Below are 23,140 nucleotides of genomic sequence, written 5' to 3' on the forward strand. Positions count from 1 at the left end.
TGAGACTTCAGACGGCACTCCACTCTCGTTGGAGATGATGTGAGAGCTAACGGTCGTATTCGCGGCAGGGCTCTGGCGTGGAAATTACTTCATCATGGGTGGATTTCTTTTCTCCTTTTGGTAACAGTCGGGCAGGCTTATTGACCGATTCATTATGGCCATACTACATAGGAGTTCAGTAAGCGACTTTACAGCGAGGCTTATCAGCCCCGTGACAAGCTACCGGGGGCTGTGTGGTGGAACGCGAAGCTTGGTACGACTCCAGTTTCTGACCTCATGCGATGCAATAAAGGACGCTGGGGAAGACCATCTACTTTAAACTACGGTGTCCAGCTCTTCTCCTATCTTTAAAAGGCAAAGTCACAATATTGTCTCCGAGTCTGCATCCAGTCTTCGCATCAAACTCCCATTCATTGCAAAATGCCGACTCATTCCGGTCTATTCATATCCTCCACCGGCTGCGTTCTGACCATTGATGACGAGAACCGCCTGGCTGTCCATCCCCAAGACCATCAGCCTGGATCGGAGGATAAGCTCCGAGCTAATGGCGAGTTCTGGCTCTGTCGCGACGATGGCGTTAGTTGTCTTTATTCCGCCCCGTTGCCAGTTGATGCTAATAGCTGATGTGGAACTCGAAGCTCATTGGAAAGTTTGGAAACCCAGACAAGGTACGTAATCCCCGGTTTGCTATATCGAATACACACTGTCTCATTCAGTTCTATTCAGGTAATATTTCTGTATGATGACCAAGAGTATAATATCTGGGTTGAGATACGCGGTTCCAGCGACGGCATACTGCAGGTAAGCTGTCTTCATGCGGGATATATCGCTATGCAGTCCATCGTTACTGACTCATGGCGCCTCTGCTATCATAGTACGGGCTCATCCCCGTCGTACCTGGCGGAGATTACAGCAATCGCTTCTTGGCCGTTGACAATGAGACGGGCCAGCTGGGGGTTGTTCATAAGTGGACGAGGGAAGCGGAATTTCGGTGTGTCGTGTAAACGTCGACTGAGCACGATGAGGCCAGCTCGGGTTAATCCAGGACGGCCCGGCGAAGTCCGTTGCCGTCGTCATCAGTATTGGCAAATTCTAGATAGTGAGAGAATTATCTGCCATAATCTGATATTTTTCCTTGACATTGTCCTGCGCAGTAGGATTAGGGTTACACCTGTCTCGGGCCAACAGTCTGTGCGCGGGTGTGATCTCGTCTGCATTCCAATCGGAGAATATTGCATTGGAAATGTCCTATCCAGGTCATCGGTCACCAACTGTCTGTGCGAGGGAATGACAACGCTTGTCCAACGTTTCACAGCGACCTCGAGGTTCGGCTTTCCACGGCCGATTGCTTCGGCTCCGGACCTTCAGTCGAATCAATTCCAGGACCCATCGGACAGCTGCCCATTCACCGGATTTCGGAGATTACATGCCGTCTCCGCGGTCTGACAGTATCTCAACTCTACTTCGTGTCTCCCTCCCTCACGGATCTGTGGACTTCCAGCAAGACAAGATGAACGAGCTACGTGGACTTGGCGTACGTGACAAGCTAGCATTTTCTGATATTCAGGGAAATTCTATCCTAACATCAGCCTCTAGTATCTGACAGTGACTCTAAGAGATGGTTCTGCAACACCCACTCGGTGAACTCCCAGATCTGCGGTGTGCTATGAGACTCCCATGTGGCCGCCGTGTAAAACGTCCGACGCTCCCCCTGCAGGGCATTGAGCTCACGATAGAAGCCATTTTTGATGGCCTCGGCCGACACCGTCAGCTGGTACGGGCTGTGATCACCAATGGCGAGGAACTCTGGGTCCGCGAAGTCCACACCTGTCCTCCGGCGGATACTACCGATATCGTGCAGAATACCCTCCTTCACCTCCTCCTCTGACAACGGCGTCAAGCTGAGATAGTTGGCCACTTTCAGCTCCGACGCCTCCGTAGGCTTGAGCACCAGCATGCCAGGCAATCGCGGAATCAGGAATGGATCATTGGCTCCACGATTCATGTAACAAATCCCATCCGGCAGGCCCTTGACTCGCACCAATGCCGTATAGAAGAACAGATTGCTGAATTGACCAAACAGTGACTTCTCCTTCACCCCGAGATCGAAACCGTTCAGACTATCCAAGCTCGGCTGCACAGCCACAATCAAAGCCTTCGCCTGAACTGTTCGCTCCTCCTCGCCCTTCCTCACCGTCACATACACCCACTCCGCACTTCCATCCCGGTCGACACTGACAACCTCACTGCCCAGCAACAGCCCGTCCGGCCCCAACTCCTTCTCCGCCTTTCCATACAACTCGCTGTTGTTCCGTCCCTTAGGCCTTACAAACCCAGTCCTATCACCCTCCAACACATCCAAATTGGCATACTTCATCACATAAAGCGCGGGCAGATCCGGCCAATGACCCAATGGATCAATTGAACCCCCCAAATCCCCGATCCCGGCTCCTAAATCATACTTCCGCACGAACTCTCCGAACGGCATCACCAAATCCTCCGGGACGGGCTCAGGTAACTCAAGCCCCACCCTCAAATACGGATACTCTTTCAGCTGCGCCATATACCGATCCATCGCAGCGTTAGATTCCGCCTCCGCAGTAGCGGGGATGACCGTCCCCGTGACGAAATCAAACATGTCGATTTTGTAGTCGAATGCCGCGTACGTCAGCGGGATATCGAAATGACCGAAGAAGTCCCGCACAATAGACATGTTCTGATAGTAGGTCACCCCATATTCGATGGGCAGTGGGGTAATGTCAGGGTTCGTGTAAGTCGTTGTTTGTCCGCCCAGCCTGGGTTTGTGGTCGATTACGACCACGGAGTGGCCGAGTTGTTCGAGACGGATGGCCGCATAGGTGCCTGCTGCGCCGCCGCCGATGATGCAGACGTCGCGGGTAATTGGAGTAGGGCTAGTGTTGCTGGACATGGTTGATCTGATGATGCAGAGAGTGGTGAGGAGAAGTCTGGTAATGGGTGTGATGAGATGCATCTTGACGTCGTGGTTTGGTCACTAAGCACGGAGGATATTTATATTCTTGTCCTTGGCTATGATTGTAGCTGCGAGTGATATGAAGTAGGATGCGCGATATTTCCGAGACGGAAGATATGTCTAGAGGTGAGATAAATGAGGTGAGACGGAGAGATGATGTGAGGTGATACTCAAAACCCAGTGATATATATCCCTGGAAGTCGTAAAGATGATCATTATACGATATACTAGTACAATCCTGGGACACCGCACTCTTTTATATCATTGGCCGACTTTACAATCCCAAGTTGAACGAGCATATACGACGTGGTCCGAGATAGAATCCAATTCATTCAATTCAAATCCATTGCCATGGTTGCACATGCTTTGTAATTTGGTCTGAGATATGCACCGAAGTTGGGCAGAAATGCATCGATGAGACAAGGCCAGCATCATCAACTGGTCCGAGAAAGAAACCCATACGACCTCACACAATCACACGATGTCATACTTAGAATTCAACAGGCAATGACAAGAAGTCTCTCTTCATCCCTATATTTTCGTATCACATCATTTTGCATCGGGTTCCCCTCGCAGAGCGGAGAATATCTGTCAGACCATCTTTTATCCCTTTGTACGACCATTCTAAATCGCGCTAAGATTACACTGCAGCTTATCTCAGCGCAAACCATATCTCGCTTGGGGTCGTATACTCGCGTTGGAGGTAGGACGGTGCAGTCCGCTGGTGAACATTGTTGGTAATCACGGAATCAGCTGTAGTGTGGATTTCTATGAGCAAGCTTGGGAACTGATTATTCCTCTCACATAGCACATCCCCTTCAGATACCACTAAGAGAGGTAGTAGTTTATCAGCCTATGATGACATGATAAAGTTGTTGTATAACGGCCTGCATGGCAAGAATGTTGTCATATATATGAAGACACAGAAACTTCCAGAAAGGGAGTATCGCTCAACAAAGGCTATCTCAGACATATTCCCTTCTAAGCCCATTTTTCTCCTATGGGGACACAAACTCCAGCCCGCTCGACTTCTTCAAGCTACTGTCACTCTTTAGACCCCTCGCTAAGCCACTGGCGTGGTCGATTATCCTTCTCAAATTTGCGATAACCTCGAGCTGCTGGCCCTGGTCCCAAAAATATGTGTGTACCGAATACTAAGCAATTAATCAGCAGATATTCCAGGGCATGATGCATTAGCTGCGCTTGTGGAGTTACCTTGGAATCGTTATATAACCGGAGGAACGCCCAGTGAAAGGTATCCGTTGCAATCCCGCAGACAGAGGTATCCTCGCGGCCGGCCATTCGGCGGGCATGATGTATCATTGCTGATATATGTCAGGATAGAATAGTAAATCGATGCTTATCAAACTCACCCATGTAAGCCAGGACCTGGTATTCTCTTATCCCTCCCAGCTCCTTTGCTGCGCACACCATGAGGTTGGTCTCCATTTTTCCTGGCTCTCCATACCACAAGGAATAGTCAGGTCTCCCCCACAATAGTTGCAGTCCCTTTTTGCTCTCCCATGGCATTTTCATGTATATGTCTGTGTGAAGGCAAACTGACTGGACCGACTGGTCAGCGGAAGAGGAATTCTTCGCCGTTGCCAGGGTGTTGAATAGGATGGCGTCGAGTCGGGCTCTTCTTTGAACTATACCGTTGGCGGAGTGTTCGGCCACGATATCAATATCGTCTAGGATTTTTTGAAGGCCGAGTGGAATGGGCAGGAGTTCCGACGAAGAGAACTTTCGTTTCCTGCCCGTCGTGTCGGGAGAAATATTGAAGGTCGGTCGGACCTTTTCCGGTAGGATGTTTACTTCTGCTGGACGTGAAAGTGTTCGCTTTCTGAAACGCTCTTCTTCGCACTGAAACTCATATTCAGACTTTGCGAGAGAGACTTGTTTCTCAAGTTTCATGTTGGAAGTTTTGCGCTCGTGCTTGTCACAACTGGTGGAAATAGAAGCCTTGATCTGGCGTTCGAGTTTATCTGGCATCATTTCCATTGTCGTGGTTGGATATTAGTAAATAGTGGATGAGAATAGATATATTCCAACAGATTGAGCGTAAGTGTAGATAGCAACGTGGAGGCATCAGAAAAGGAATTTCTCGATGGCATATGACATATGAGAGATGATCATGTATGTCATTGTACGCAAAGAGTATGACACCCATTTCGCATCATCACTTTTGTAAACACCTCAGGCCTACCTCATCTTTACGCTACTACCACTGCCTATCTTGGGTTTCATGTTATTCTCCACAGCCTTGGATCTTGGATGTTTCCACACCTCGTTAACTTCGTCTTTCTCTACCGAAAATGCTCTCACCTATGCTACCAACCATGCACAACCACGAAGGTGAAGAGGTATGGCATATTGACTGGAATCCTAAACAACACACATTCAGATGCCGCAATATTCCACTATTGTTACAATGAAGTGGGCTAGTTACTGGTTTTAGAGACCGAGAAGTATAAAGCTTCATTTAAAATCGGCTATGCAATGGTTAAAGAGCAGCGATCTCTCTGCGGAAATCTCATCTTGCGCCGAAACTTCATCTGTTACCGAGTCAAGTAAATGTTAAAGCACATCGCGAGTTGACCAAAACAATCCATCGTCACTGTTCGGCCCAGAAGAGGAGCTAGATCCAAACGCGAAACCATTTCCCTTCGTAAACCTACCCATGTAAAAGAGCCTGGTACACGCCCACCTCTCCCATCGTCTTGGCCTCCAGCATCACCATTTCGCCCAGGGGCCAAAAGCAACTGCCACGAGCTCATGGAATAATATGACGGCATGTAGATGAACGAAGCCTGTCTCTCCACCCTGCATCTCCCGTATCAGATCACGTCGTACTGGATTGTAAGGGCCACCCTCGCAGAGCGGCGAAGTCTTGTTAGACTACCATTCATCCTTTTGTACTACCATTTCTAACCGCGCCATAACTCCCCTGCAGCTTATATCAGGTGAGGATATACATATATATCATGCTCGAAAGGTGAGAAAATATTGCGAATTAACTTGACCTGACCTGGCTGTTAACTACCCCCGCTAAGGCGTAACAGTCTGGTACTATAGCCACTCTCATAATCATACTAATAGTAGGCTGAAGAAGGCTTCCTCAGGACCTTCCTAAAGAACTAATGTTACTAGTTGTATACTTCATATAAAGTGCAGCAATTTATAGAGTACTACTTCTAATTCACTTTGCCTGTCTGTCATGGGACCCGGCTGTTGTGGGGGGGTATTTATCACCAGGACGTATGAGTGGATTAACTTCTCATATGGCGTGCAGAATAAGCCTTCGCATGTGGTTGGGTTTATCTATATAATTATGCGAGTGGCCAAAGGAAACAACACCCTACCATGCTCCTCCCCTCAGCATTCCCTTCTACATGGATGACTGGAAGTCAATCTCACTAGCCTCCTCCAAGGTCCTCTTTCTGCCCAGCACTGTCCCACCGATTAGACCACTAGCATGGTCTATAATCTTTCTCAGAGTTGAGACTACCTCAACAGCTTGACCATGGTTCCAATGGTACGTGCACATGGTGTACTGACAGAAATGGTTAGTCGTCTTGATGCACGATGCGTTAGAGGCCTACCTGGTCGTTATCCAAGTGGAGGAAGTCCCAACTGAAACTGTCCGTGGCAATACCCCATACGCTAGTATCCTTCCGGCCGGCCATCTTCCGTGCCTTGTGTATCATAGCTGATACTTGTCAGGATGGATTACTAAGACAATAAATAACCTGGTTCTTTACTTACCCATATATCCTAGGGCTTGATAGCGCCCTGACTCCCCTTGCTTCTTCGCTTCGCACACTACCAGGTTCGCTTCCATGTCCCCTGGATTCCCGTACCATAATGAATAATCTATTCGTCCCGACAGCATATGGGGCTTGTTTTCAATGTCCCAGGGCAGATGAATATCCTTTTCGAACTGCAGATGCACTGAATGCACCGACCCCATCGATGATATCGAGTCCCTTGTCTGGGCTGTGCTCCCATCTTTCCTTGCCGCTGCAAGAGTACTTATTAGAATGGCGTCAATACGGGTCCTAGTTTGGGCCTCATTTCGAGGCGAACCCTTGGTTACGATATCAATATCAGATAGCATCGCTCCTGTCACAATTAGTCAATGGACTCCAGCGTACAGGAGCGAGCCTACTGAGATGTTGGGGCACGGGCAAGCGGTCCCTGGAGGGGATATTCCACTTTCCACTCGACGCATCTTCCGAGATTCCAAAAACAACTGGAATCTCTTCCGGCTTCAGAGTGGTGACTGGCTTGAGTGGACGAGAGGATTTTTCTACTTGCTGCTGTTTCTGAGTCTCCGTCTTTGCGAGATCGAAACACGTATCGATCTGTTTGTCGATTGTCTTTCCCCTTTTTCTGATCGAAATCTTCGATATAGCATCCTTTACATTTTTTTCGAGGCGTATGAGAATTTCTTCCATCTTGTATGCGAATGGTGTCGTTAACGTCGCCTAAAGACTTCAAGCTGAATGTGAACGTGACAGTTATGTGGGAGTAAGCAGCATCACCAAATCAAACTACATCGCCCATCCACCTTAGTATTCTGCCTCCGTCAGCGTTGCAGTCCGGACATGTATGTCATCCTTCGCAAATAGTATGAGTCACTTCACCGTCCTACCTGAACTTTGATGTTCCTTCCCCCTTTTACCCTTCTCCATCTTCACATTTATTCCACCGAAACCATCCAAATCCATCGAGCAGGACATGCAGAACGGTAAAGATAGCAAGAAAAGTTACTTTGCGGGCGTCCTGCTGAGACGTTTCACAATCGGTCTTGACCTTATCCGTGCCCTTTTCTACGCCCGCCATACGAATCCATGGCATATTGATCAGGACCTTACAGATGTCCAGATGCCGGAATATTTCGGTTAGTAAAGCGCCCGAGGATTGTGACCCTTTGTTGGTACTGACAACCGTATATCAGAGCTTATGATGGCGGACTTTTCTTCTGCCCTAGATACTCCATACCACGACGAAAGATTCATTCGACTTCGACTAGACATGATCTTCACACTACTGTTAGCCAGGGCTCTGAAGGAAAAGGGTACCAATGGGCATGATAGCATGCGTGCACCTACCGGGTCTGCGCTCAGCTATTCGGGAATTTATACAATACCTTGCTGGATGATCGATAAAAGGCTCGCCCTGTTACCTACAGCCAACCCAGCCAGTCATCTCCCTGAAATTACCGTGGACTATATACTACGGTATGGCCAGGGTCTGGCTAAGGCCACCAATCTTGTGGTGCTTAGGAAACAGACCATACGTCCTGACGAGCACGGGGGGCTTCTTGCACTTATGTGTAAGTTCTTTCGTTTGCGCCCTCATTGACGTGCTGGAATCAAAAATAATTAACACTATTCGACACAGCCAGTGTCCAACGCAAACGAAAGAATGCTGGCGAAAAGAGGGGGATCTACGGTTTACATACGGACACCTGTTGCTGGAACTTCTTCCATCTCACTCATCGTGGCAAGGTACGTTGTTATGAATCAACGCGCATTGCCTTTGTGCTCACCCTTGCTGACTCTACAATTGCTTCACGATGCAGTACTCGCATAAGTTAAATCTATCCTGGGATACGGATCGAGCCGAGATCATCGGTCTCATCTGCCAGATCATAAGGAAGGCGAATACCCTTGCTGAAGAGGTCGGAGGTATCGATGTTCTTGCGTATTTCATAAATGACGAAGCCGAGTTGACTGATGAGATATCGGTTCACTCGTGATTCTACTAGCAGCAGCGCTATCAGGAGGGCGGTGCCCGGATATGATGTAGGCCTCAGCATCCTGTCGGCGTCAGTCGTATTTGCTATTGCAGCGTCCCCTCTTTCAGATTCATTCCAATTAATTACCATTACCATGATCTTCTCAGTAATCCATAACCGTGGCGTACGGATCCAAGTCTTATAAGACCCACAGATTTGGAAGGAACGACTCGACAATCTGCAGCCTGCATATCGGCCGGAGGAGCCACTCAAGGGAATTTGCTAGGAGTGGTTGGCCATAGAGGTACGCTCGGCTTTATTAGATGGCTTAGTCGAGATAGATCATCACATCTAGGCCCTTAAGGGTCTCCTATTCAGTCGCCGACGGCATGCAACTTCACTTACGCTCTCACGGAGCCTACGAATTGGAAAGATAGGATTAGCTTTGTACATCATGTGTGCAGTCTGAACAAGTAATCATAATTTTTACCAAGCAATAGATTCACCCGAAGCGTAAGCAAATGGTCCTAGCCAAGAGACAAAACGAAGTATTCCACCGACCATAAGACTAACCAAACTACCTTGGGTCACTTTACCCCAACGAGTAATCTTATTCCTCCTCCTTAGCCTCACCCGGAGATGAATCATCCGCCTTATCGTCGGTATTGACAACAAACAAAGCGCTATGAGCAATCTGCCCGCGAACCTCAGGCATAATCTTGGAATCCTTCGCCAGATAATCATATTCATACAGCGAGTTCAACCGAATCAAAGGGTCGCGCAGTTTGTGGAAGCCGAACTGCGCTCTGATCTCGTCAATTATTTCAGTAACAAAATCATCATCGCGATGCAGTAACCACCTGTCCCCCTTCACAATGGGATGCATAGCCAGAGAACCCCCGATTGCGCGCACAGCCTTGAAGAATTGTACGTGATCTTCCCACACCTTGGCGACATATAGTCCGGTTTCAGGCGGCAAGATTGGTCTAGCCTCAGCACACATTTCGTGCGCTCTGTTGTCCAGAAAACAAGCCGTTGGTAGGTCTGTGCATGGCTTTATCTCACAACCGACGAGGATAATAATATCCCCATATCGATTGTGCACGAATTTGCACGTCTCGTATGGCCCCGTTTCCTTGTAATTCTTGATCTCGAAAGAAATGGTGAAGTCGAGGCGGTGGAAGCCATTCTGGGTAACGTCGAGGGTGGTAGGGTTGCGTTTCTCGCTGAGTATATGTTTGAAACGCTCGGCCCAGAGGTCAACTTCACTGGGTGGTTTATATGTACTGTTTAAAGTCGACATTATCATCGTCAAAATAGTGCGGCTGTGCAGCTGTGCGTGGAGGTGCTGGTATTAACGGTGGAATTCGTTTCGTTGGTTCCTTTGCGCCAAGATGGAGATTTTGTTCAAAGGCTGAACGTTATAAAGAGCTGCGCATATTTCGTGACGGGTGTGACTTGTTGTGCATATTTCACAGACGAGAAAGAAAATCCGGCACCTGGCGTTCGTCGACGCCATTATAACGGGCGAGTCCCTGCCATCTTTCTCTGAGAAAGCTATTTTTAACCCTTTATTTGTCATTAGATACAGTCACTGGAAGACCTCATATTCAATGAAAGATATGTTAGGAATATACCATGCCCTGAACGCGTCAGCACGAGAACTGCCTCCTTAGGGAGGATTCAACGCATAAATGGGTCATGATAGGAAACAATAGTGCATAAATCGGTAACACAAATTCACGGGCAACTTTAGTAACACTTTCACAAGGCAAACTCCATGTTTTTGGAGGCGCGTGCGCTATTGCCTATTGGGTGTTTTCACGACAAATAGACACATGTGCTCGTATACAGTGAGTGCGTATGCAGCCTCGTAAGCTTGTATTCACTGCACGTTATTCACGGGATGCACAAGATAAGACAACCACATTAACACGTTAGGATTCAATCAACAGAGGCTATCGAGAGTATGTCTTTGCAGTTGGCCATGGGACGTCCCGTCCATAATTGCTGCTTCAAGGCACTCAAGACAGGCAGTATGGGTCTCTCAACTTCACGGCAATGAAGGCAGCTCTTTGCTTCAGCGCCACTAAGTCAGGCTGCCCTCAAGTTTTGAGTCTTATCCGGGGTCAGGTACCACTGAGCGAAGTAAATCTATTTATTGTTGGTAGTTCAACATTCATTTACTCTCCACAGCACTGCCAGCTTCTCTGGCTGGCTGAAATATATAACCCCGCAGAAGTACTTTTAAAGGAGTCTCATGTGACACTAACCTATATAGTAAACCAGAATATCACTGGGTGTTTTCAATGTACATTTGAAACAAGATATATTCCCTAAACAAGTCAAAAGGCTGTTGAATAATCTATAATGGACCGTCGCCTATTCAAGTGTAACACGCAAACCACCCTCCAGTGACCTAGCAGGGAGCTTATATCGATTGGAAGAGAGCCTACACGCATGTCATGTAATCAGTAATCAGCATTTTTCAGCGCTTTAATGAAGAAGGAGCGAAGAGCGAAAGAACTAAGCATACATACCCCCAGTTCAAATTTGCAGTGCAAGCGAACTTGCAGCCGTCAATAAACTTGCTCAAGTTGACAAGCTGAGGATCATCCTGGTTATCGATGAGGAAGGTATCAGCGACTCGATCGAACTCGGTGACCGAATCGCGCACAGTGTGGACAGCTGTGTCGACGGCATGCTGGAGAGAGCCACCGCGTTCGGCATAGAGCAGCGGGATGAAGGAGTCGGTTTGATCGTGTTCCTGTACATGCTTAGTACGAACTTCTATTCATCAAAGAAGGCGATAGTAAGCTGAGTAGAAAGGAAAAACTTACAATTTCCTTTTTCAATGACAGTATGTCATTTGTTCTAACCTTGGTCAATACTGGAAGTGACAGGCGTGGGAGCATCAGTAAGCACTCACGTGCATATGATAATGTTAGTGAGATCCCAAAGCTTCTGCATTCCTTTCATGTTCATGCAACTAGGTGGCATATCCATTTCATAGGCGTAGCTTCAGAAATCGCATTAGTCCAAGGAATAGGGACGGCTGGATAAGACACTCACGCGGTGATAGCTAGACATACACCGACGGCCCCTGACCCCTTTCGCCGGCTCGAGTAGTCTTCAAGTGTGGGAAGCTCGTTACTCGACTGGACAAGCTGCTCAAGATGTGTCATCTCCAGGAAGTAGTCCAATTCGTCCTGGAACAGTCTGCGTTGCTCTAGTGGTTTCTTAGCTTCGGTTATGGCACCCGCGAGAGATGGTTGCATACCTGGTGTACATGACTTTGCAATTGCCCGACCAATAGTACCAAAATTGGCAATGAACGGATTACTGGCGCCTGGGAGAGATGCCAGATGGGATAGTTCACATTCGTCTGAAAGCGACGCGTGGATGAAGGACTTTGTTTCTTGACGGAATGTAGATGCGCGCTGCTCGTGATGAACGAGGTCGGAGATTTCAGGCGAGTCGGTCTCTATTAAGTCACCATGCTATTAGCAATCAATGAATAGGATGCATAGGTAAGTACCTACCATCATCCCAGGCAAAGAGCTGAAATAATGCAGATCAGCAGTTAGTAGCATGATAAATCCTAGCTCGGAAAGTGTGAAGGAACCATACCCAAAGGGACAAATATGTAGCAATACACAAACAGTCCCAAGACGCATAGGGCCACCAGCTGGCTCCAAACTCGGCCACCTTTGCATCTCTCATCTTGCGGGCAATTTTTCCATCGGGGAAAAAGCTGTCAAAGCAGGAGGGCCACCTGTTAGGCACTCGACCTTGATCATGAGAAAATCCTGTGATGCCGGACTTACTGCTCTATCCTGGCCTCCACATCCTTCTCCAGACGGCCAACCTCAGGACTGATCGCCTGAGGCCAATGTGCGAACACCTTCTGCAGGTCTGGAATGACAAAAGTGCGTCCACGGAGCTGGCGTAGCAGACGTTGTCGGGGGTTCTGATGTGCGAAGCGAGCGATCAATGACGCGACGAGACCCATACTTGCAGTTGTAGAAGCACTACTGTTCTGATTCTGCTACTTCATTTCATCTGAGAGCGAAAGATGCATGCATTCAATATATCCTACGCTATGCTGCAAGGGAGTTGTCTGCCGTGCCAGCTTACCAGTGTGTACAACTGTGTACAACTTGGGTGCTTTACGTGAGATTCAATGGCGACTAACTCACTGCATCTCCATCGCATCGACAGACCCATGTAGTATGTAACATCTTGCTAAGTAAGATGGAGGAGAAACAAGGGCTGCAAATGATGGGGCCAAAAATAACCAAGTCAGCAGGGATGATCATCCTAAGCTGATCATCCCAGTTAAATTAAGGCTGACATGATCCCCGCTCATGTGTTGGTGCTCGGGCGCGGCTAACTTATAAAATATCTCTGCCACAGCTCCAACTACTACTTCCCAGCTTCCTTCCTATTTTCACTCTCAACCCACACATCCCATTTCTACAGCAAACTTCCTACTCTCACACAATGGCCACGGAAAAGCCCTCCATAGTAATCGTCCAGGGTTCTTTCCAGACCCCCCTCGTCTACGCTAAACTAGCAACGGGTCTTCGCGACCTCGGATACCCCGTCATCCATCCAACTCTCCCCAGCTGCAGCGACGTCGAGGCCGATGACTTTCCCACCCGCACATTGGAAGACGACGCCCGCACCATCACCGAAACTCTGGAGCAGCTCATCGAAAAGGAGGAGAAATCCGTCGTCGTGGTAATGCATTCCTACGGAGGCATAGTGGGGAGTACCGCTATCCCCCAGTCCCTGGCCTACACTTCCCGTCGAGCAGAGGGAAAGAAGGGCGGTGTTTTGCATCTCTTCTACTATGCTGCCTTTGTTCTCCCCGAGGGGGCATCCGTCATCGGGACATTCGGCGAGTCGCCGAATAATTATCTGACGGTACGTTCTTTTTCCCATTCGATCCAACTAAGAATAGAACCACAAACTAAACTAACTCTTTGGTATTAGTCGGACGGGCGTTTCCGCATCATGAACGGGGCCAAGACTCTGTACAGCGATCTCCCGGACGCCGAAGCAGCCCTCTGGGAATCACGTCTCATTCCGCAGTCTTACTTGGTGCAGACGACGCCGACTACTCGTGCCGCGTATGAGTATCTTCCGTCCACCTATTTGATCTGCGAGCGGGATCAGGCAGCACCTGCTGCCTTTCAGGGGGGCTTTGCCAAGTTGGCTCGTGCGGAGATTGATCGCTGTAGTGCGGGACATTCGCCGATGCTCAGCCAGCCGGATATGCTGGTGGGGAAGATCGCGGCGGTGGTGGATCAGGCGGCTGTGGCGTCTGTTTAGATTAGTTTTACTCTTAGTTTGACTCTATAAAGGATTTGACATAGTCAGAGGTAGATAGATGGTCTGCTAGATAGCTAGTTAGGAAAGGATCATGAGGCAAGCGGAATGCAACAAATAAGCCCCGATCATCGGCGCTTATCACCCCTCCCCCTCGTTTCTTGGCTGGCTGTCAGATTTTAGTTCCATCGCGAAGCAGTAAGCAGCATGTTGTCTAGTTCACTGGATCTTAAGGTTAACTCTTTCCGTTTTGAGACATATGCTTACTTGAATATCTACGTGGTGATGTGTGCAATCCCTCCATGCATACGTTGTAGCCTCGTCGAGGGGCTATCTCCTACTAGGAAGAGCATTAGTTATATCCTTGGGTGCGTAACTCTCGCTTACGTGCAGCACTACCATGTAAGATTCCGGCTGATTTCTCTGACGCGGATCAGATTCTATAGACTCCTAGCATGCCACTAAGCCCCTTGTCACACCCTTACCTCCTTTGAGACCACCCCAGACAAAATTATCCTGACTGGCGCATATCCGCAGCAATCTTCTCCGCCAGTGCATCTACAAACACAGACGCCATAGTCAGCCTTTCTGACTCACTCTCCAGTCATCAGTAGAATGAAGACAAAAAAAAGGACCACTCACAAACCGTAGCTGAAGGTTGCCCAGGGGGCAAAAACGGAAACGCCGAAGCATCGACAACACGCAAGCTCTGGACGCCAATAACACGACAGCGACTATCAACGACAGCCTCACGATCAGTAATCCTCCCCATACGGTTAGATCCAACGGCATTATAGACCGAATTGGCACTCTCTCGAATAATCCGCAGCAAATCCGCCCGGGAGGTATAATTAGCACCGGGGAAGGCCTCTGACATGACAACAGGCTGCATGGCTGTCGTGTTGAACAGTTGTCGGGCACGGGTAAATGCAGCCAACGCGACGTCTTGGTCGCGCGGATCCAGGAGCCAGTTGGGGCTAATGATGGGGTTCGTGGCTGCATCGGATGAGGCTATTGTGACATTCCCGCGGGAGAAGGTGGCGACGAGCCCCACCGACGCGGCGACGTATTGTTTCATGTTGGATACCCCCCGGCTGCTGTCGGCGCCGGTAGCGAAGTACTCGTCGAGCACGAGGTATTCGATATGGGGCCAGTCTGGGGGGAAGGTGTCGTTCAGGGCTTGGGATGTTTCGGGGTGAAGCATGGAGGGCGGGATTTGTTCGAAGGCTGATGGGGAGTGAGTGACTCATGTTACGCTGGTTGATAGAGGGGCAGGGGGATTGAGCACCTGCCACATCGCCTCCGACGTTCGTGAGCATCCCTGTGCGATTGACATTGTATTCTGCGATCGAGGCAGCCAGATAGGCTGGATCTGCGAGGCTGTTGTGCGTGGTCACTCGGACCTGGTAGGTTGGTCCGACTAGAACATTGTCCTGCAAGGGGGGAGGGGGCGGATGTCAGCATATTCGTAAGCGTGATTCCTCTTAACTAGAGACTCAAGATGAATGGGTGACCTTACCGCCATGTTCTGACCCACGCCTGGCCGGTCTGCAACTACTGGGATCCCGTGAGCCTGCAGGGTCTCTCGGGGTCCAATACCGGAGACCATCAGGAGCTGAGGTGATCTCATCTAATGGGACAGAGCCCCAATGTCAATATATGCATGTCAGATAGCTGAGCAGTATAGAGTCATACAACATACCACACCAGCTGATAGCACCACTTCTCTCCTCGCCGCAACATGGTACACCTGCCCCGCCGTGTCGACCAGCACCCCCGTGGCCCGCTCATCCTGGAAGGTAATCTTCTGGGCCAAGGTAGACTTGTAGAGCACCAGGTTACTCGACTCCGCCAATGCCTCCTCAAGAAAAGCCAACGAAGAGCTTCGAGTCTGCGTGACAGGGTCTAATGTCTGCGACAGCCACGACCAGCCCATGAGATCCCCACTCAGCAGTGATGGCAGTGCCTGCATGCCCATCTCGGTAAATCCCCGTCCCAGCCAGGCCGATATTGGATTTACCCATGAAGGATATCCCACTTGCACCGGGCCCCCTTGAGGGCTCCAGTCTGACAGGTTGTATGTCACATTCGTGGCATTCGGCAGGTGGAAGTGAGCATACCGTTGGAAATACGGCAGGAAAGACTCATATTGGTAACTTGGATCATCTACCTCTTGTGCCCAGCGATCGAAGCACCCGCGTGTTCCTCTGATTAGCGACAGAGGAATGATCATTGGTTAGCTCAATGTAAAACTTGTCTTGCAACCACATGAAAATCATGGTTATTGGAAACCCACCGAACCTGCCATAAGAAGTTGCGCCCACTACTACCACTAATAATCTTACCCGAATCGAACAATGCCGTCCGCCCATTCAGTTGCTGCGCATTTCTTAGCCATCATTATCCCGATACTCAATAAGATGAAAAAGTCATTATCAGTACATCTACATCTCCTCGAACATACCTCTTGCGGCGTAGTATACATATACCAATCCAAAGCAGGATTCTTCAGCGTCGGATCACTGCCCGTAAACTCCGAAGCGTAGGCCGGGACCTCCGAATAATTCCCGTTGCTAAATTGAGGGAAGTCCCCGGCTTCAATGACTGCCACGCTGACGGAAGGTGTTTCAGCCAGTCTGCGGGCGACTGTGAGACCCGCTGTTCCTCCGCCAATGATCACGTAGTCGTAGGTTGCATTGAGGCCAGGGATGCCGAAGTGGGAACCGAGGAGTCCTGATGCAGTGATTGACTCGCATGAGATGATCGTTGCGTGGAACAGAATGAAAGCGGCCAGGGGCAGCCAAAAAAGGGGGGATCTCATGTTGGTAGTCACAGATGTAGGTAAAGCAGATGTATCCTGGATGATGAGGGTTGTATCGACTTGCTTGCATGGAGTGTGTTCTATCTTTATATCAGGTCTGTCTCGGCCCCATAATCAGGCAGACCAGATCATCACTATTGAGTGAAGGCAGTGCTCTCTAGGTGAGGAGAAGATGATTGTGTCTTTCCTGTCTGTCCATTACTTGCTAAACATAGTTGTGGAAAGAAACCCTGCACAACATTTGCATGGCCCCCCAACTGTGCTACATTCACATACATACAATGCAACATCTGCACATCATTGAAAATATCTGACCACCCTAACTTGAGGAACATCACACCTGCAGCGCACCGGTTACCCCGAGCCCTTTCACTCTAACGCTGACTCGCTCCCAGCCGCTGCCGTACGGCTGGACTTAAGTGCCACTCGCACCCCTACACTGGACGGTGATACTTCGCCAATGAAGCAATCCCGAACGATGTCAATATCCCTTTCCCGCACGGTTTCGTACAATTCAAGATCCATATTTCGAAGGAGGTAAGCAAGACAATGGTACAGCTCGGCAAGGGCGAAGCTGTGGAATGAAAGATATCACGTCAGCTTCGTCACCCCGATCTGCAGAGCGGAGAATATCTGCTAAACTCACTTCATGCCCACACACATGCGGGACCCTCTTCCAAATGCCACATACGCATGTTCCATATCTGGTGTTGGGTCCAGCCACCGTTGAGGGCGGAACTCACACGGATCATCGAAGATCTTCGGGTCGAGCAACACGTCGCGCAGAGTCATGCTCACGGGTGTCTATAGTCAGAGTCAGACAATGCTCTTATCCTTCGAATCCCATCGTAAAATATGATCATCTCATGCATCATCAAGTCATCAAAAGTTGGTCACATACTCCGGCAGGGATTACCCAGTCTCGGTAGGTCAATGGCTGATCGGGTGACACCAGCGGCAGCCGTGAAGTCACCAGTCCGGTGAGACGGAGCGATTCCTTAATTATAGCAGACTGTGTTGTTCCAATTAGCTTCAAGCCTAGTTGCCTAGAAATTATCCACTTGGATCTGAAACAAGATAAGTATCCACTCACAAGCCAAGGTAGCTTTTCCAGCTTCGCCAACTCCGCTGCCGCGCCGGGGACCGGCATCACTGATTCAAGCTCCTGCATTAGTCTTGGAAGGATGGTCCGTTTATTTTCCAGAATATGAAACGTGGCTGTGGTAAGCATGCGAGCCGTCGTTTCCCCCGCAGCGACGATAATCACGAAGCCATCCTGCGCAATCCGCAAGGGGTGTTTGTCGCTTGGTGCAATGGCTGTGCTGGTAAGAATGCTGTTAAAGAGATCCTGCGCCTTGCTGTCTTGGGACTTCTGAGCTAAATCGAACGAGCCTCTCACGGCCTCAGAGGCATGCTTATCCATCGCCTATATTCAAGGGAAAAGGAAAGGGGGGTGTCAGCTCCTGATCGGCAGAGTAAGCTGGAATGTGAACATACCCGTCGTAGCTCCACCACGCGAGCAACCACAGGCACAAGGGCATACAGGGGTGATAATGGTAGCTTCAGAGCGATTGGTAGAACCCATGGAAATTGTTTGATCCAGGGTGTCAGAATGGCAATGGCGTGGATGGAATCCCTCCACTGCCGTGCACGCCGGTCGGAGGTGAGTAGGTCCAGACGCAGGTTGGTGAAACTGTGTTCGCACACTGTGTCCGTGGCGTATGCGAGAAGATTAAGGCGTAGCTCGGCCCACCCATGGTGGACTATCTGCGAACGCAGTGTATCACATAAAGTTCGAACCTTTTGCTGGATCTTGGACTCCACGGCCGTGACGGTGGACTTGGAGAAGAGCGGGCTTATAGCAGACCGTCTCTTGCGGTGAACATCGTGGTTGACGGTTCCAAAGACTGGAGGTTGTTATTAAGTTGGGAACTCACGTCTCAGGCTACAGTCGTCTGGGGAAAGAGGTCAACGTACTCCCTTCAGGGGTCCCCGTCATATGCGCGGCGGGAGGGTATTTGTTTCGTTTACCCTTCGCAATATTAGATGCTATATTTCATGTAGGAACAATGTATATCGCTGTTTGTGTGACTTACTCCCGCCGGATTGCAGTATAGCGTGTTAACATACATGGAATCCCGGATATGAAGCTCGTCGGGGTTGATGCGGACAATTGGTCCTATTCACACGGTCAGAAGCAAGGGAGATGGCCTGTTACATAGGATACAACATATCCCTACCGTAAATATCGTGCATTCGGTTGATCTCATGCATGTATTGCCCACCAGGTGATTTGATCAGGTCGTAGTATGCTTCATACCATTTGGTAAGAGCCGCCATTTTAGGGCCCGGGAACTTGGCAAGGGGGTGCAAGCAAAGACGATAGATAGCGAGGCATATTGTATACCCTGCGCAGAGCAAAAGTGCACTGAGTATGAAATATGCTTGATTCATTTTGTGTCCTTGTACAGTCCTTGATTGCGATGATCAATAGCGGTCTGCGAGCAAACCCGGGAAATGGCCTACACATAAATGACTCGAACACGACAGCATACGTGCACTTCCATTACTTCAATCGTAGGCCACTGTTCTAATTTTGTCCAAGGCTGACAGGAGGATACGCATAATCCCGGTCGCCGCAAGACATTACGCTCAGATGCTGACCAAAGCATGCGAGGCTCCCGAAGGGATATGCAAGTGCGAGTACTGAATCCTCGTGTCAGCAATTATCCTTTCGATCACCCCTCTGCCCACATAAATCTGCTACGCTTTAATCTCCTGCTTCATCAGCAGGTCAATCAAAACATCTCTGATCATCATGCTTGCTGCGGACGGTCTCAAGGCTGTCATTATCCTTCCCATTCTTACTGTGCTTGCCACGTTCTTCCTCAGCTGGCGTCTAATCCAGCGGAGGAAGAAGCACGCGTTAGCCATCGATGACTGGCTATTAGCCTTTGCACTCTTTATGCTCTATATCGAGGATGCCGGAGCTTTTCTACGTAAATCTACAGCTGGATGGCCTTGATGGATGTTCGATGCATGTCCACTGACATAAGATCTCTCCCGTACAGTTGCAGTCAAAGGGGGTGAGGGCAAGCCCATGGCTGACCTTTCCGAGGATGAGATGCTCTGGCTCCTGAAGGTCTGTGATATCCTTGAAACAGAAAAACAGCATGGAACTTCTAATCTATCCCCGTGACAGATGTTCTTCTGGCCTGAACTTGGATACACCATCCTGATATTCACAATCAAGTGTTCAATCCTCCTTTCGCTGAAGAGGATCTTCTGGAGGGTGCGCTGGTTCCGTTACGCCCTATGCAGCATTGCCTTTCTCACCACCGCATGGTTTATCGGGGTTTTCTTTACTGTCCTGTTCCAGTGCACCCCTGTGGACAAAGCATGGTTACCCGCAAAGCCCGGGCACTGTATCGATTTGTTGCCGTTTCTGTGGGGGAACTCTATCTCAAATAATTTGATCGACTGGATGATCCTATTTCTGCCTGTCGTCCCAGTCTTAAGACTGCAGATGTCTGGATCGCAGAAGGTCATACTTTTGGGCTCGTTTGCTCTCGGTTCGGTGTGAGTATCTCTTCTTTACCTTCCGCGCCTTATAGCTTCATTCAATAACATGTTCCACGTGTGTACTAGCGCCTGCATTGCCAGTCTCGTTCGCGCTGTTTCGACTGCCACGATTGACGTGAATGACTTATCAAGTAAGTCTCAGCATCCACCATGCGATTGATTCATTTCGCTCATTTAAAAATGACCTATAGAATCGGTGTTCATGGCTTCAATATGGACGTATATTGAGCCCAGTATGGGGATCATCTCCGCCTGTCTGCCATTCCTGTCGTCCGCGATCGGGCCGAAGCTTGGAGTGCTATGGAGCTTCTTCGAGAGGAGCGTGAAGAACATACAACGGAGCACGGGCACGAGCCAGAAGGAATCGGCGATGCATGATTCTCTTGTACAGTCCGAGGGACCTTCGGTACGAAGAGGCCATTCCTACGAGCTGGATGGAGTCAAATCTCATGCCGGCTCAGCACGATCCTTTGTATAGATTGATTTCGCTATCTGTATCTCGAACACATCTTGGTTACCACACAATACATCTTTCGACCGCCTAGCTTCTCCAAATTGCCATCTAGCCATTGCTGTCATCACTAAATTCCCTTCCGTGCGCGGTGGACTTTCCTGTCAAGAAAAAGAAATCAGCCCATCGGAATCACCAAACACGAGAACTGACCTAGTCGAGCCCAATAACCAACTTACATCGACAAATAGTACCGATTCGTATCCCAATTACCCTCCAAATCTCTCACCGCATCATCCACCAGCCCCTGAGCCTCAGCCCTTTTCTCTTGATCACCCCCATTATCATCCCCACACATCAGAATATTCACCCCAGCGGTCCGAATAAACCGCCCAAAATTCTCTAGATTCAACCGTCCCAACTCCATCTCCCTTTCCGAGGTACGCACCCACGGACCAAGCGGCCACTTCACCTCCTCCATGACAATATCCTGAAATTCCAATTCTTTCAACCGAACTTCATGTTTTTCCGTAGCTCGATAATCAATACCCTGGGCAGCCCAAACCCTTTCCATGGCGTATCCAAACCGGATAAACGCGGACAGCACCTCCCCATCCGCAGCTGCGTTATCCGCACGGAAAGGATGAGAAACATCGAGAAGCTCGAGACAGCCAGCGCCTGGGGTAAGCAGAGAGAAGCAGTGAGCGAGGAAGCGAGGCCAGTTGTGGATTCCGGAGGTGATCATGCGGCTGTGGATATAGTCGAATGTGGTAGTCTCTGGAAAAGGCCAGATGAGGTCGTTCGCGTCGAATTGGGAAAAGTGAAGATTGGGTGTGCATGAGAGCGTCACGGCAGTGGGCTTGGGGGGATGGTGCAGATCGGTTGCCGTGATGGTGGCTTCAGGATGCGCTTCTGCCATTGATAGGGCCCATGTTGCGGTGCCGCAGCCTAGGTCAAGGATTGTCTTTGGGGGGTATGTGAATGTGGTCGTGTGGAGCCGGTTTTGGAGGGCGAGCAGCCAGATTTTGTGCTGGAGGTCCAGACGGTCTTTCTCGTCCTGGTTATGGGTGGTGTGTTAGGGGGTCATGATAGTGATTGGCTTTGGAGGCAAGAATGGTGGGTGTGGCAGGTACTACTTACGTTCTCATCTGGCTTGGTCATCACGTAGCTGGATGTGGGTGGTGGAGTCATCTTGGAGGATATGTTCCAAGAGAAAATGGGGAAAGCTTCTTGTTGTGGGTAAGATGTGTTAATGTAGATATGGTCTTAGGTCACAGCTGAAGGCGAGACAGCATCTATTTATACCGCAAATTGCACTTAGCTGTAACATAGCACAGCCCGATGTAAGCGTGATGTTTTGATCTCTCCTGTCCCAGGTAATGGCTTGTTTTGGACTTAAGGAAACCCACGTAAGATGGACTTCCCCCAAATGAGATGCACATGTTTGTCTCGCTCACGGATAAGGAGATGCAGAAGGCCGCGGGACGTGTATGGCACTTGCTATTACTTAGGCGATGGAGGGATAATCACCATCGTACCAATGCGAGCCCATGTAAGTTTATTTTATTCCTAGAGGGCCAACTCTGTCTTGGATATATAGTCCACCTCCTAGTAGTAGTCCTAATTAAGATACTTTCATAGAACCAGTGGCAAGTGCTTCAGATTACTAGTACTAGAGGCACAATATATATTTTTTGAATTCCTCAACTAAGTACTACGATGAAGACCGCTTTGTAGTGGACATTCTGATCAGAGCATGTTCTGTACGGAAATAAGTGACCAATGTTCCCTTGCATAGATGGTTATTAGTACCATGCTAGCATGAATCATAACTACTACGATAGTGGGATCTTCGCATCGCAGTCAGCAGCAACCCGCCATTATCCCGATTGGGCGTGCTGGAAAAGCGTGACGATAAGAGTATAATCACGTGACAGCTTATCGGGCAGTGGTCGGAGGAATCCGGCCCGCCGCGTCTCGCTGCCTTATCAGTCAGGCTGAATATTAATCAACAAGGTAATCCCACGGAAGCTTTTTCTATTGCCGCGATGCATTCACCACACCAAGAGGCTTCTTCACTATATCTGGGCTCAACCGATTATAACGAATGCACATAATGGACACGAAGGACTGTAGCCTGCTCTTTATCGCCCCCAAATATCACTGAATTAGATGTTACTTTGCCAGTTGCCAGTCCCTCGCTGTTGTCCACTATAA

The 23,140-nt window shown here is 49.3% G+C and overlaps 12 protein-coding genes across 12 annotated transcripts; 4 read left to right on the forward strand and 8 right to left on the reverse strand.

Moving 5' to 3' along the window:
• Window position 1: 1 nt before the first annotated feature.
• Window positions 2–1,115, forward strand: ASPBRDRAFT_45404 (uncharacterized protein). The gene is made up of 4 exons (XM_067625393.1): window positions 2–576; window positions 639–668; window positions 727–801; window positions 876–1,115. The coding sequence occupies exons 1-4, from the start codon at window positions 421–423 to the stop codon at window positions 1,002–1,004; spliced, it is 390 nt and encodes a 129-aa protein (XP_067477313.1). The 5' UTR covers window positions 2–420; the 3' UTR covers window positions 1,005–1,115.
• A 470-nt stretch (window positions 1,116–1,585) lies between these two features.
• On the reverse strand, window positions 1,586–2,929 carry ASPBRDRAFT_197771 (uncharacterized protein; the record flags this gene model as incomplete). The annotated part of the gene is made up of 1 exon (XM_067621136.1): window positions 1,586–2,929. One exon carries the CDS (start codon window positions 2,927–2,929, stop codon window positions 1,586–1,588), a length of 1,344 nt encoding a protein of 447 aa, XP_067477314.1.
• Window positions 2,930–3,990: 1,061 nt separating this feature from the next.
• ASPBRDRAFT_31947 (uncharacterized protein) lies at window positions 3,991–4,993 on the reverse strand (the record flags this gene model as incomplete). The annotated part of the gene is made up of 3 exons (XM_067622960.1): window positions 3,991–4,146; window positions 4,208–4,317; window positions 4,366–4,993. 3 exons carry the CDS (start codon window positions 4,991–4,993, stop codon window positions 3,991–3,993), a joined length of 894 nt encoding a protein of 297 aa, XP_067477315.1.
• A 1,387-nt stretch (window positions 4,994–6,380) lies between these two features.
• Window positions 6,381–7,449, reverse strand: ASPBRDRAFT_197773 (uncharacterized protein; the record flags this gene model as incomplete). The annotated part of the gene is made up of 4 exons (XM_067621137.1): window positions 6,381–6,545; window positions 6,595–6,701; window positions 6,758–7,114; window positions 7,161–7,449. 4 exons carry the CDS (start codon window positions 7,447–7,449, stop codon window positions 6,381–6,383), a joined length of 918 nt encoding a protein of 305 aa, XP_067477316.1.
• A 283-nt stretch (window positions 7,450–7,732) lies between these two features.
• On the forward strand, window positions 7,733–8,756 carry ASPBRDRAFT_208746 (uncharacterized protein; the record flags this gene model as incomplete). The annotated part of the gene is made up of 4 exons (XM_067621840.1): window positions 7,733–7,895; window positions 7,953–8,330; window positions 8,399–8,505; window positions 8,580–8,756. 4 exons carry the CDS (start codon window positions 7,733–7,735, stop codon window positions 8,754–8,756), a joined length of 825 nt encoding a protein of 274 aa, XP_067477317.1.
• Window positions 8,757–9,345: 589 nt separating this feature from the next.
• On the reverse strand, window positions 9,346–10,038 carry ASPBRDRAFT_31950 (uncharacterized protein; the record flags this gene model as incomplete). Its single annotated transcript, XM_067622962.1, has 1 exon — window positions 9,346–10,038. The coding sequence occupies one exon, from the start codon at window positions 10,036–10,038 to the stop codon at window positions 9,346–9,348; it is 693 nt and encodes a 230-aa protein (XP_067477318.1).
• A 1,004-nt stretch (window positions 10,039–11,042) lies between these two features.
• ASPBRDRAFT_67084 (terpene synthase family protein) lies at window positions 11,043–12,775 on the reverse strand. The gene is made up of 8 exons (XM_067628839.1): window positions 12,563–12,775; window positions 12,366–12,489; window positions 12,278–12,296; window positions 11,808–12,219; window positions 11,665–11,754; window positions 11,576–11,609; window positions 11,276–11,502; window positions 11,043–11,187 (listed from the first exon to the last, which is right to left on the reverse strand). Exons 1-8 carry the CDS (start codon window positions 12,745–12,747, stop codon window positions 11,118–11,120), a joined length of 1,161 nt encoding a protein of 386 aa, XP_067477319.1. The 5' UTR covers window positions 12,748–12,775; the 3' UTR covers window positions 11,043–11,117.
• A 348-nt stretch (window positions 12,776–13,123) lies between these two features.
• ASPBRDRAFT_181671 (alpha/beta hydrolase) lies at window positions 13,124–14,354 on the forward strand. The gene is made up of 2 exons (XM_067619953.1): window positions 13,124–13,664; window positions 13,734–14,354. Exons 1-2 carry the CDS (start codon window positions 13,239–13,241, stop codon window positions 14,070–14,072), a joined length of 765 nt encoding a protein of 254 aa, XP_067477320.1. The 5' UTR covers window positions 13,124–13,238; the 3' UTR covers window positions 14,073–14,354.
• Window positions 14,355–14,460: 106 nt separating this feature from the next.
• Window positions 14,461–16,926, reverse strand: ASPBRDRAFT_181673 (GMC family oxidoreductase). The gene is made up of 7 exons (XM_067619954.1): window positions 16,534–16,926; window positions 16,366–16,448; window positions 15,772–16,276; window positions 15,589–15,699; window positions 15,358–15,502; window positions 14,712–15,296; window positions 14,461–14,627 (listed from the first exon to the last, which is right to left on the reverse strand). Exons 1-7 carry the CDS (start codon window positions 16,888–16,890, stop codon window positions 14,581–14,583), a joined length of 1,833 nt encoding a protein of 610 aa, XP_067477321.1. The 5' UTR covers window positions 16,891–16,926; the 3' UTR covers window positions 14,461–14,580.
• Window positions 16,927–17,043: 117 nt separating this feature from the next.
• On the reverse strand, window positions 17,044–19,363 carry ASPBRDRAFT_181675 (cytochrome P450). The gene is made up of 8 exons (XM_067619955.1): window positions 19,131–19,363; window positions 18,987–19,069; window positions 18,868–18,922; window positions 18,388–18,797; window positions 17,984–18,316; window positions 17,792–17,902; window positions 17,537–17,694; window positions 17,044–17,464 (listed from the first exon to the last, which is right to left on the reverse strand). Exons 1-8 carry the CDS (start codon window positions 19,342–19,344, stop codon window positions 17,260–17,262), a joined length of 1,569 nt encoding a protein of 522 aa, XP_067477322.1. The 5' UTR covers window positions 19,345–19,363; the 3' UTR covers window positions 17,044–17,259.
• A 345-nt stretch (window positions 19,364–19,708) lies between these two features.
• ASPBRDRAFT_197779 (uncharacterized protein) lies at window positions 19,709–20,950 on the forward strand (the record flags this gene model as incomplete). Its single annotated transcript, XM_067621138.1, has 5 exons — window positions 19,709–19,889; window positions 19,962–20,032; window positions 20,093–20,469; window positions 20,539–20,603; window positions 20,664–20,950. 5 exons carry the CDS (start codon window positions 19,709–19,711, stop codon window positions 20,948–20,950), a joined length of 981 nt encoding a protein of 326 aa, XP_067477323.1.
• ASPBRDRAFT_45412 (class I SAM-dependent methyltransferase) lies at window positions 20,932–22,174 on the reverse strand. Its single transcript, XM_067625394.1, has 2 exons — window positions 22,064–22,174; window positions 20,932–21,980 (listed from the first exon to the last, which is right to left on the reverse strand). Exons 1-2 carry the CDS (start codon window positions 22,112–22,114, stop codon window positions 21,159–21,161), a joined length of 873 nt encoding a protein of 290 aa, XP_067477324.1. The 5' UTR covers window positions 22,115–22,174; the 3' UTR covers window positions 20,932–21,158.
• Between the last annotated feature and the right edge of the window lie 966 nt (window positions 22,175–23,140).

The sequence above is a fragment of the Aspergillus brasiliensis genome (assembly GCF_001889945.1).
Source record: "Aspergillus brasiliensis CBS 101740 unplaced genomic scaffold ASPBRscaffold_9, whole genome shotgun sequence".
NCBI lineage: Eukaryota > Fungi > Ascomycota > Eurotiomycetes > Eurotiales > Aspergillaceae > Aspergillus > Aspergillus brasiliensis.

Coding starts and splice junctions, on each gene's coding strand:
- ASPBRDRAFT_67084 (XM_067628839.1), bottom strand. CDS start 12,747: ATGGGTCTCGTCGCGTCATTGATCGCTCGCTTCGCACATCAGAACCCC. Junction 12,490..12,562: donor GTGGAGGCCAGGATAGAGCA/GTAAGTCCGGCA, acceptor CTGCTTTGACAG/CTTTTTCCCCGATGGAAAAA. Junction 11,503..11,575: donor TGTCATTGAAAAAGGAAATT/GTAAGTTTTTCC, acceptor AAGCATGTACAG/GAACACGATCAAACCGACTC.
- ASPBRDRAFT_45404 (XM_067625393.1), top strand. CDS start 421: ATGCCGACTCATTCCGGTCTATTCATATCCTCCACCGGCTGCGTTCTG. Junction 577..638: donor GGCTCTGTCGCGACGATGGC/GTTAGTTGTCTT, acceptor TGGAACTCGAAG/CTCATTGGAAAGTTTGGAAA. Junction 669..726: donor AGTTTGGAAACCCAGACAAG/GTACGTAATCCC, acceptor AGTTCTATTCAG/GTAATATTTCTGTATGATGA.
- ASPBRDRAFT_181675 (XM_067619955.1), bottom strand. CDS start 19,344: ATGAATCAAGCATATTTCATACTCAGTGCACTTTTGCTCTGCGCAGGG. Junction 18,317..18,387: donor GCGTGGTGGAGCTACGACGG/GTATGTTCACAT, acceptor CCTTGAATATAG/GCGATGGATAAGCATGCCTC. Junction 17,465..17,536: donor CGCATGTGTGTGGGCATGAA/GTGAGTTTAGCA, acceptor TTCATTCCACAG/CTTCGCCCTTGCCGAGCTGT.
- ASPBRDRAFT_45412 (XM_067625394.1), bottom strand. CDS start 22,114: ATGACTCCACCACCCACATCCAGCTACGTGATGACCAAGCCAGATGAG. Junction 21,981..22,063: donor TGACCAAGCCAGATGAGAAC/GTAAGTAGTACC, acceptor ACCCATAACCAG/GACGAGAAAGACCGTCTGGA.
- ASPBRDRAFT_181673 (XM_067619954.1), bottom strand. CDS start 16,890: ATGAGATCCCCCCTTTTTTGGCTGCCCCTGGCCGCTTTCATTCTGTTC. Junction 15,503..15,588: donor GCGTGGGTCAGAACATGGCG/GTAAGGTCACCC, acceptor CCCCCCTTGCAG/GACAATGTTCTAGTCGGACC. Junction 15,297..15,357: donor CGTCGGAGGCGATGTGGCAG/GTGCTCAATCCC, acceptor ACTCCCCATCAG/CCTTCGAACAAATCCCGCCC.
- ASPBRDRAFT_181671 (XM_067619953.1), top strand. CDS start 13,239: ATGGCCACGGAAAAGCCCTCCATAGTAATCGTCCAGGGTTCTTTCCAG. Junction 13,665..13,733: donor CGCCGAATAATTATCTGACG/GTACGTTCTTTT, acceptor CTTTGGTATTAG/TCGGACGGGCGTTTCCGCAT.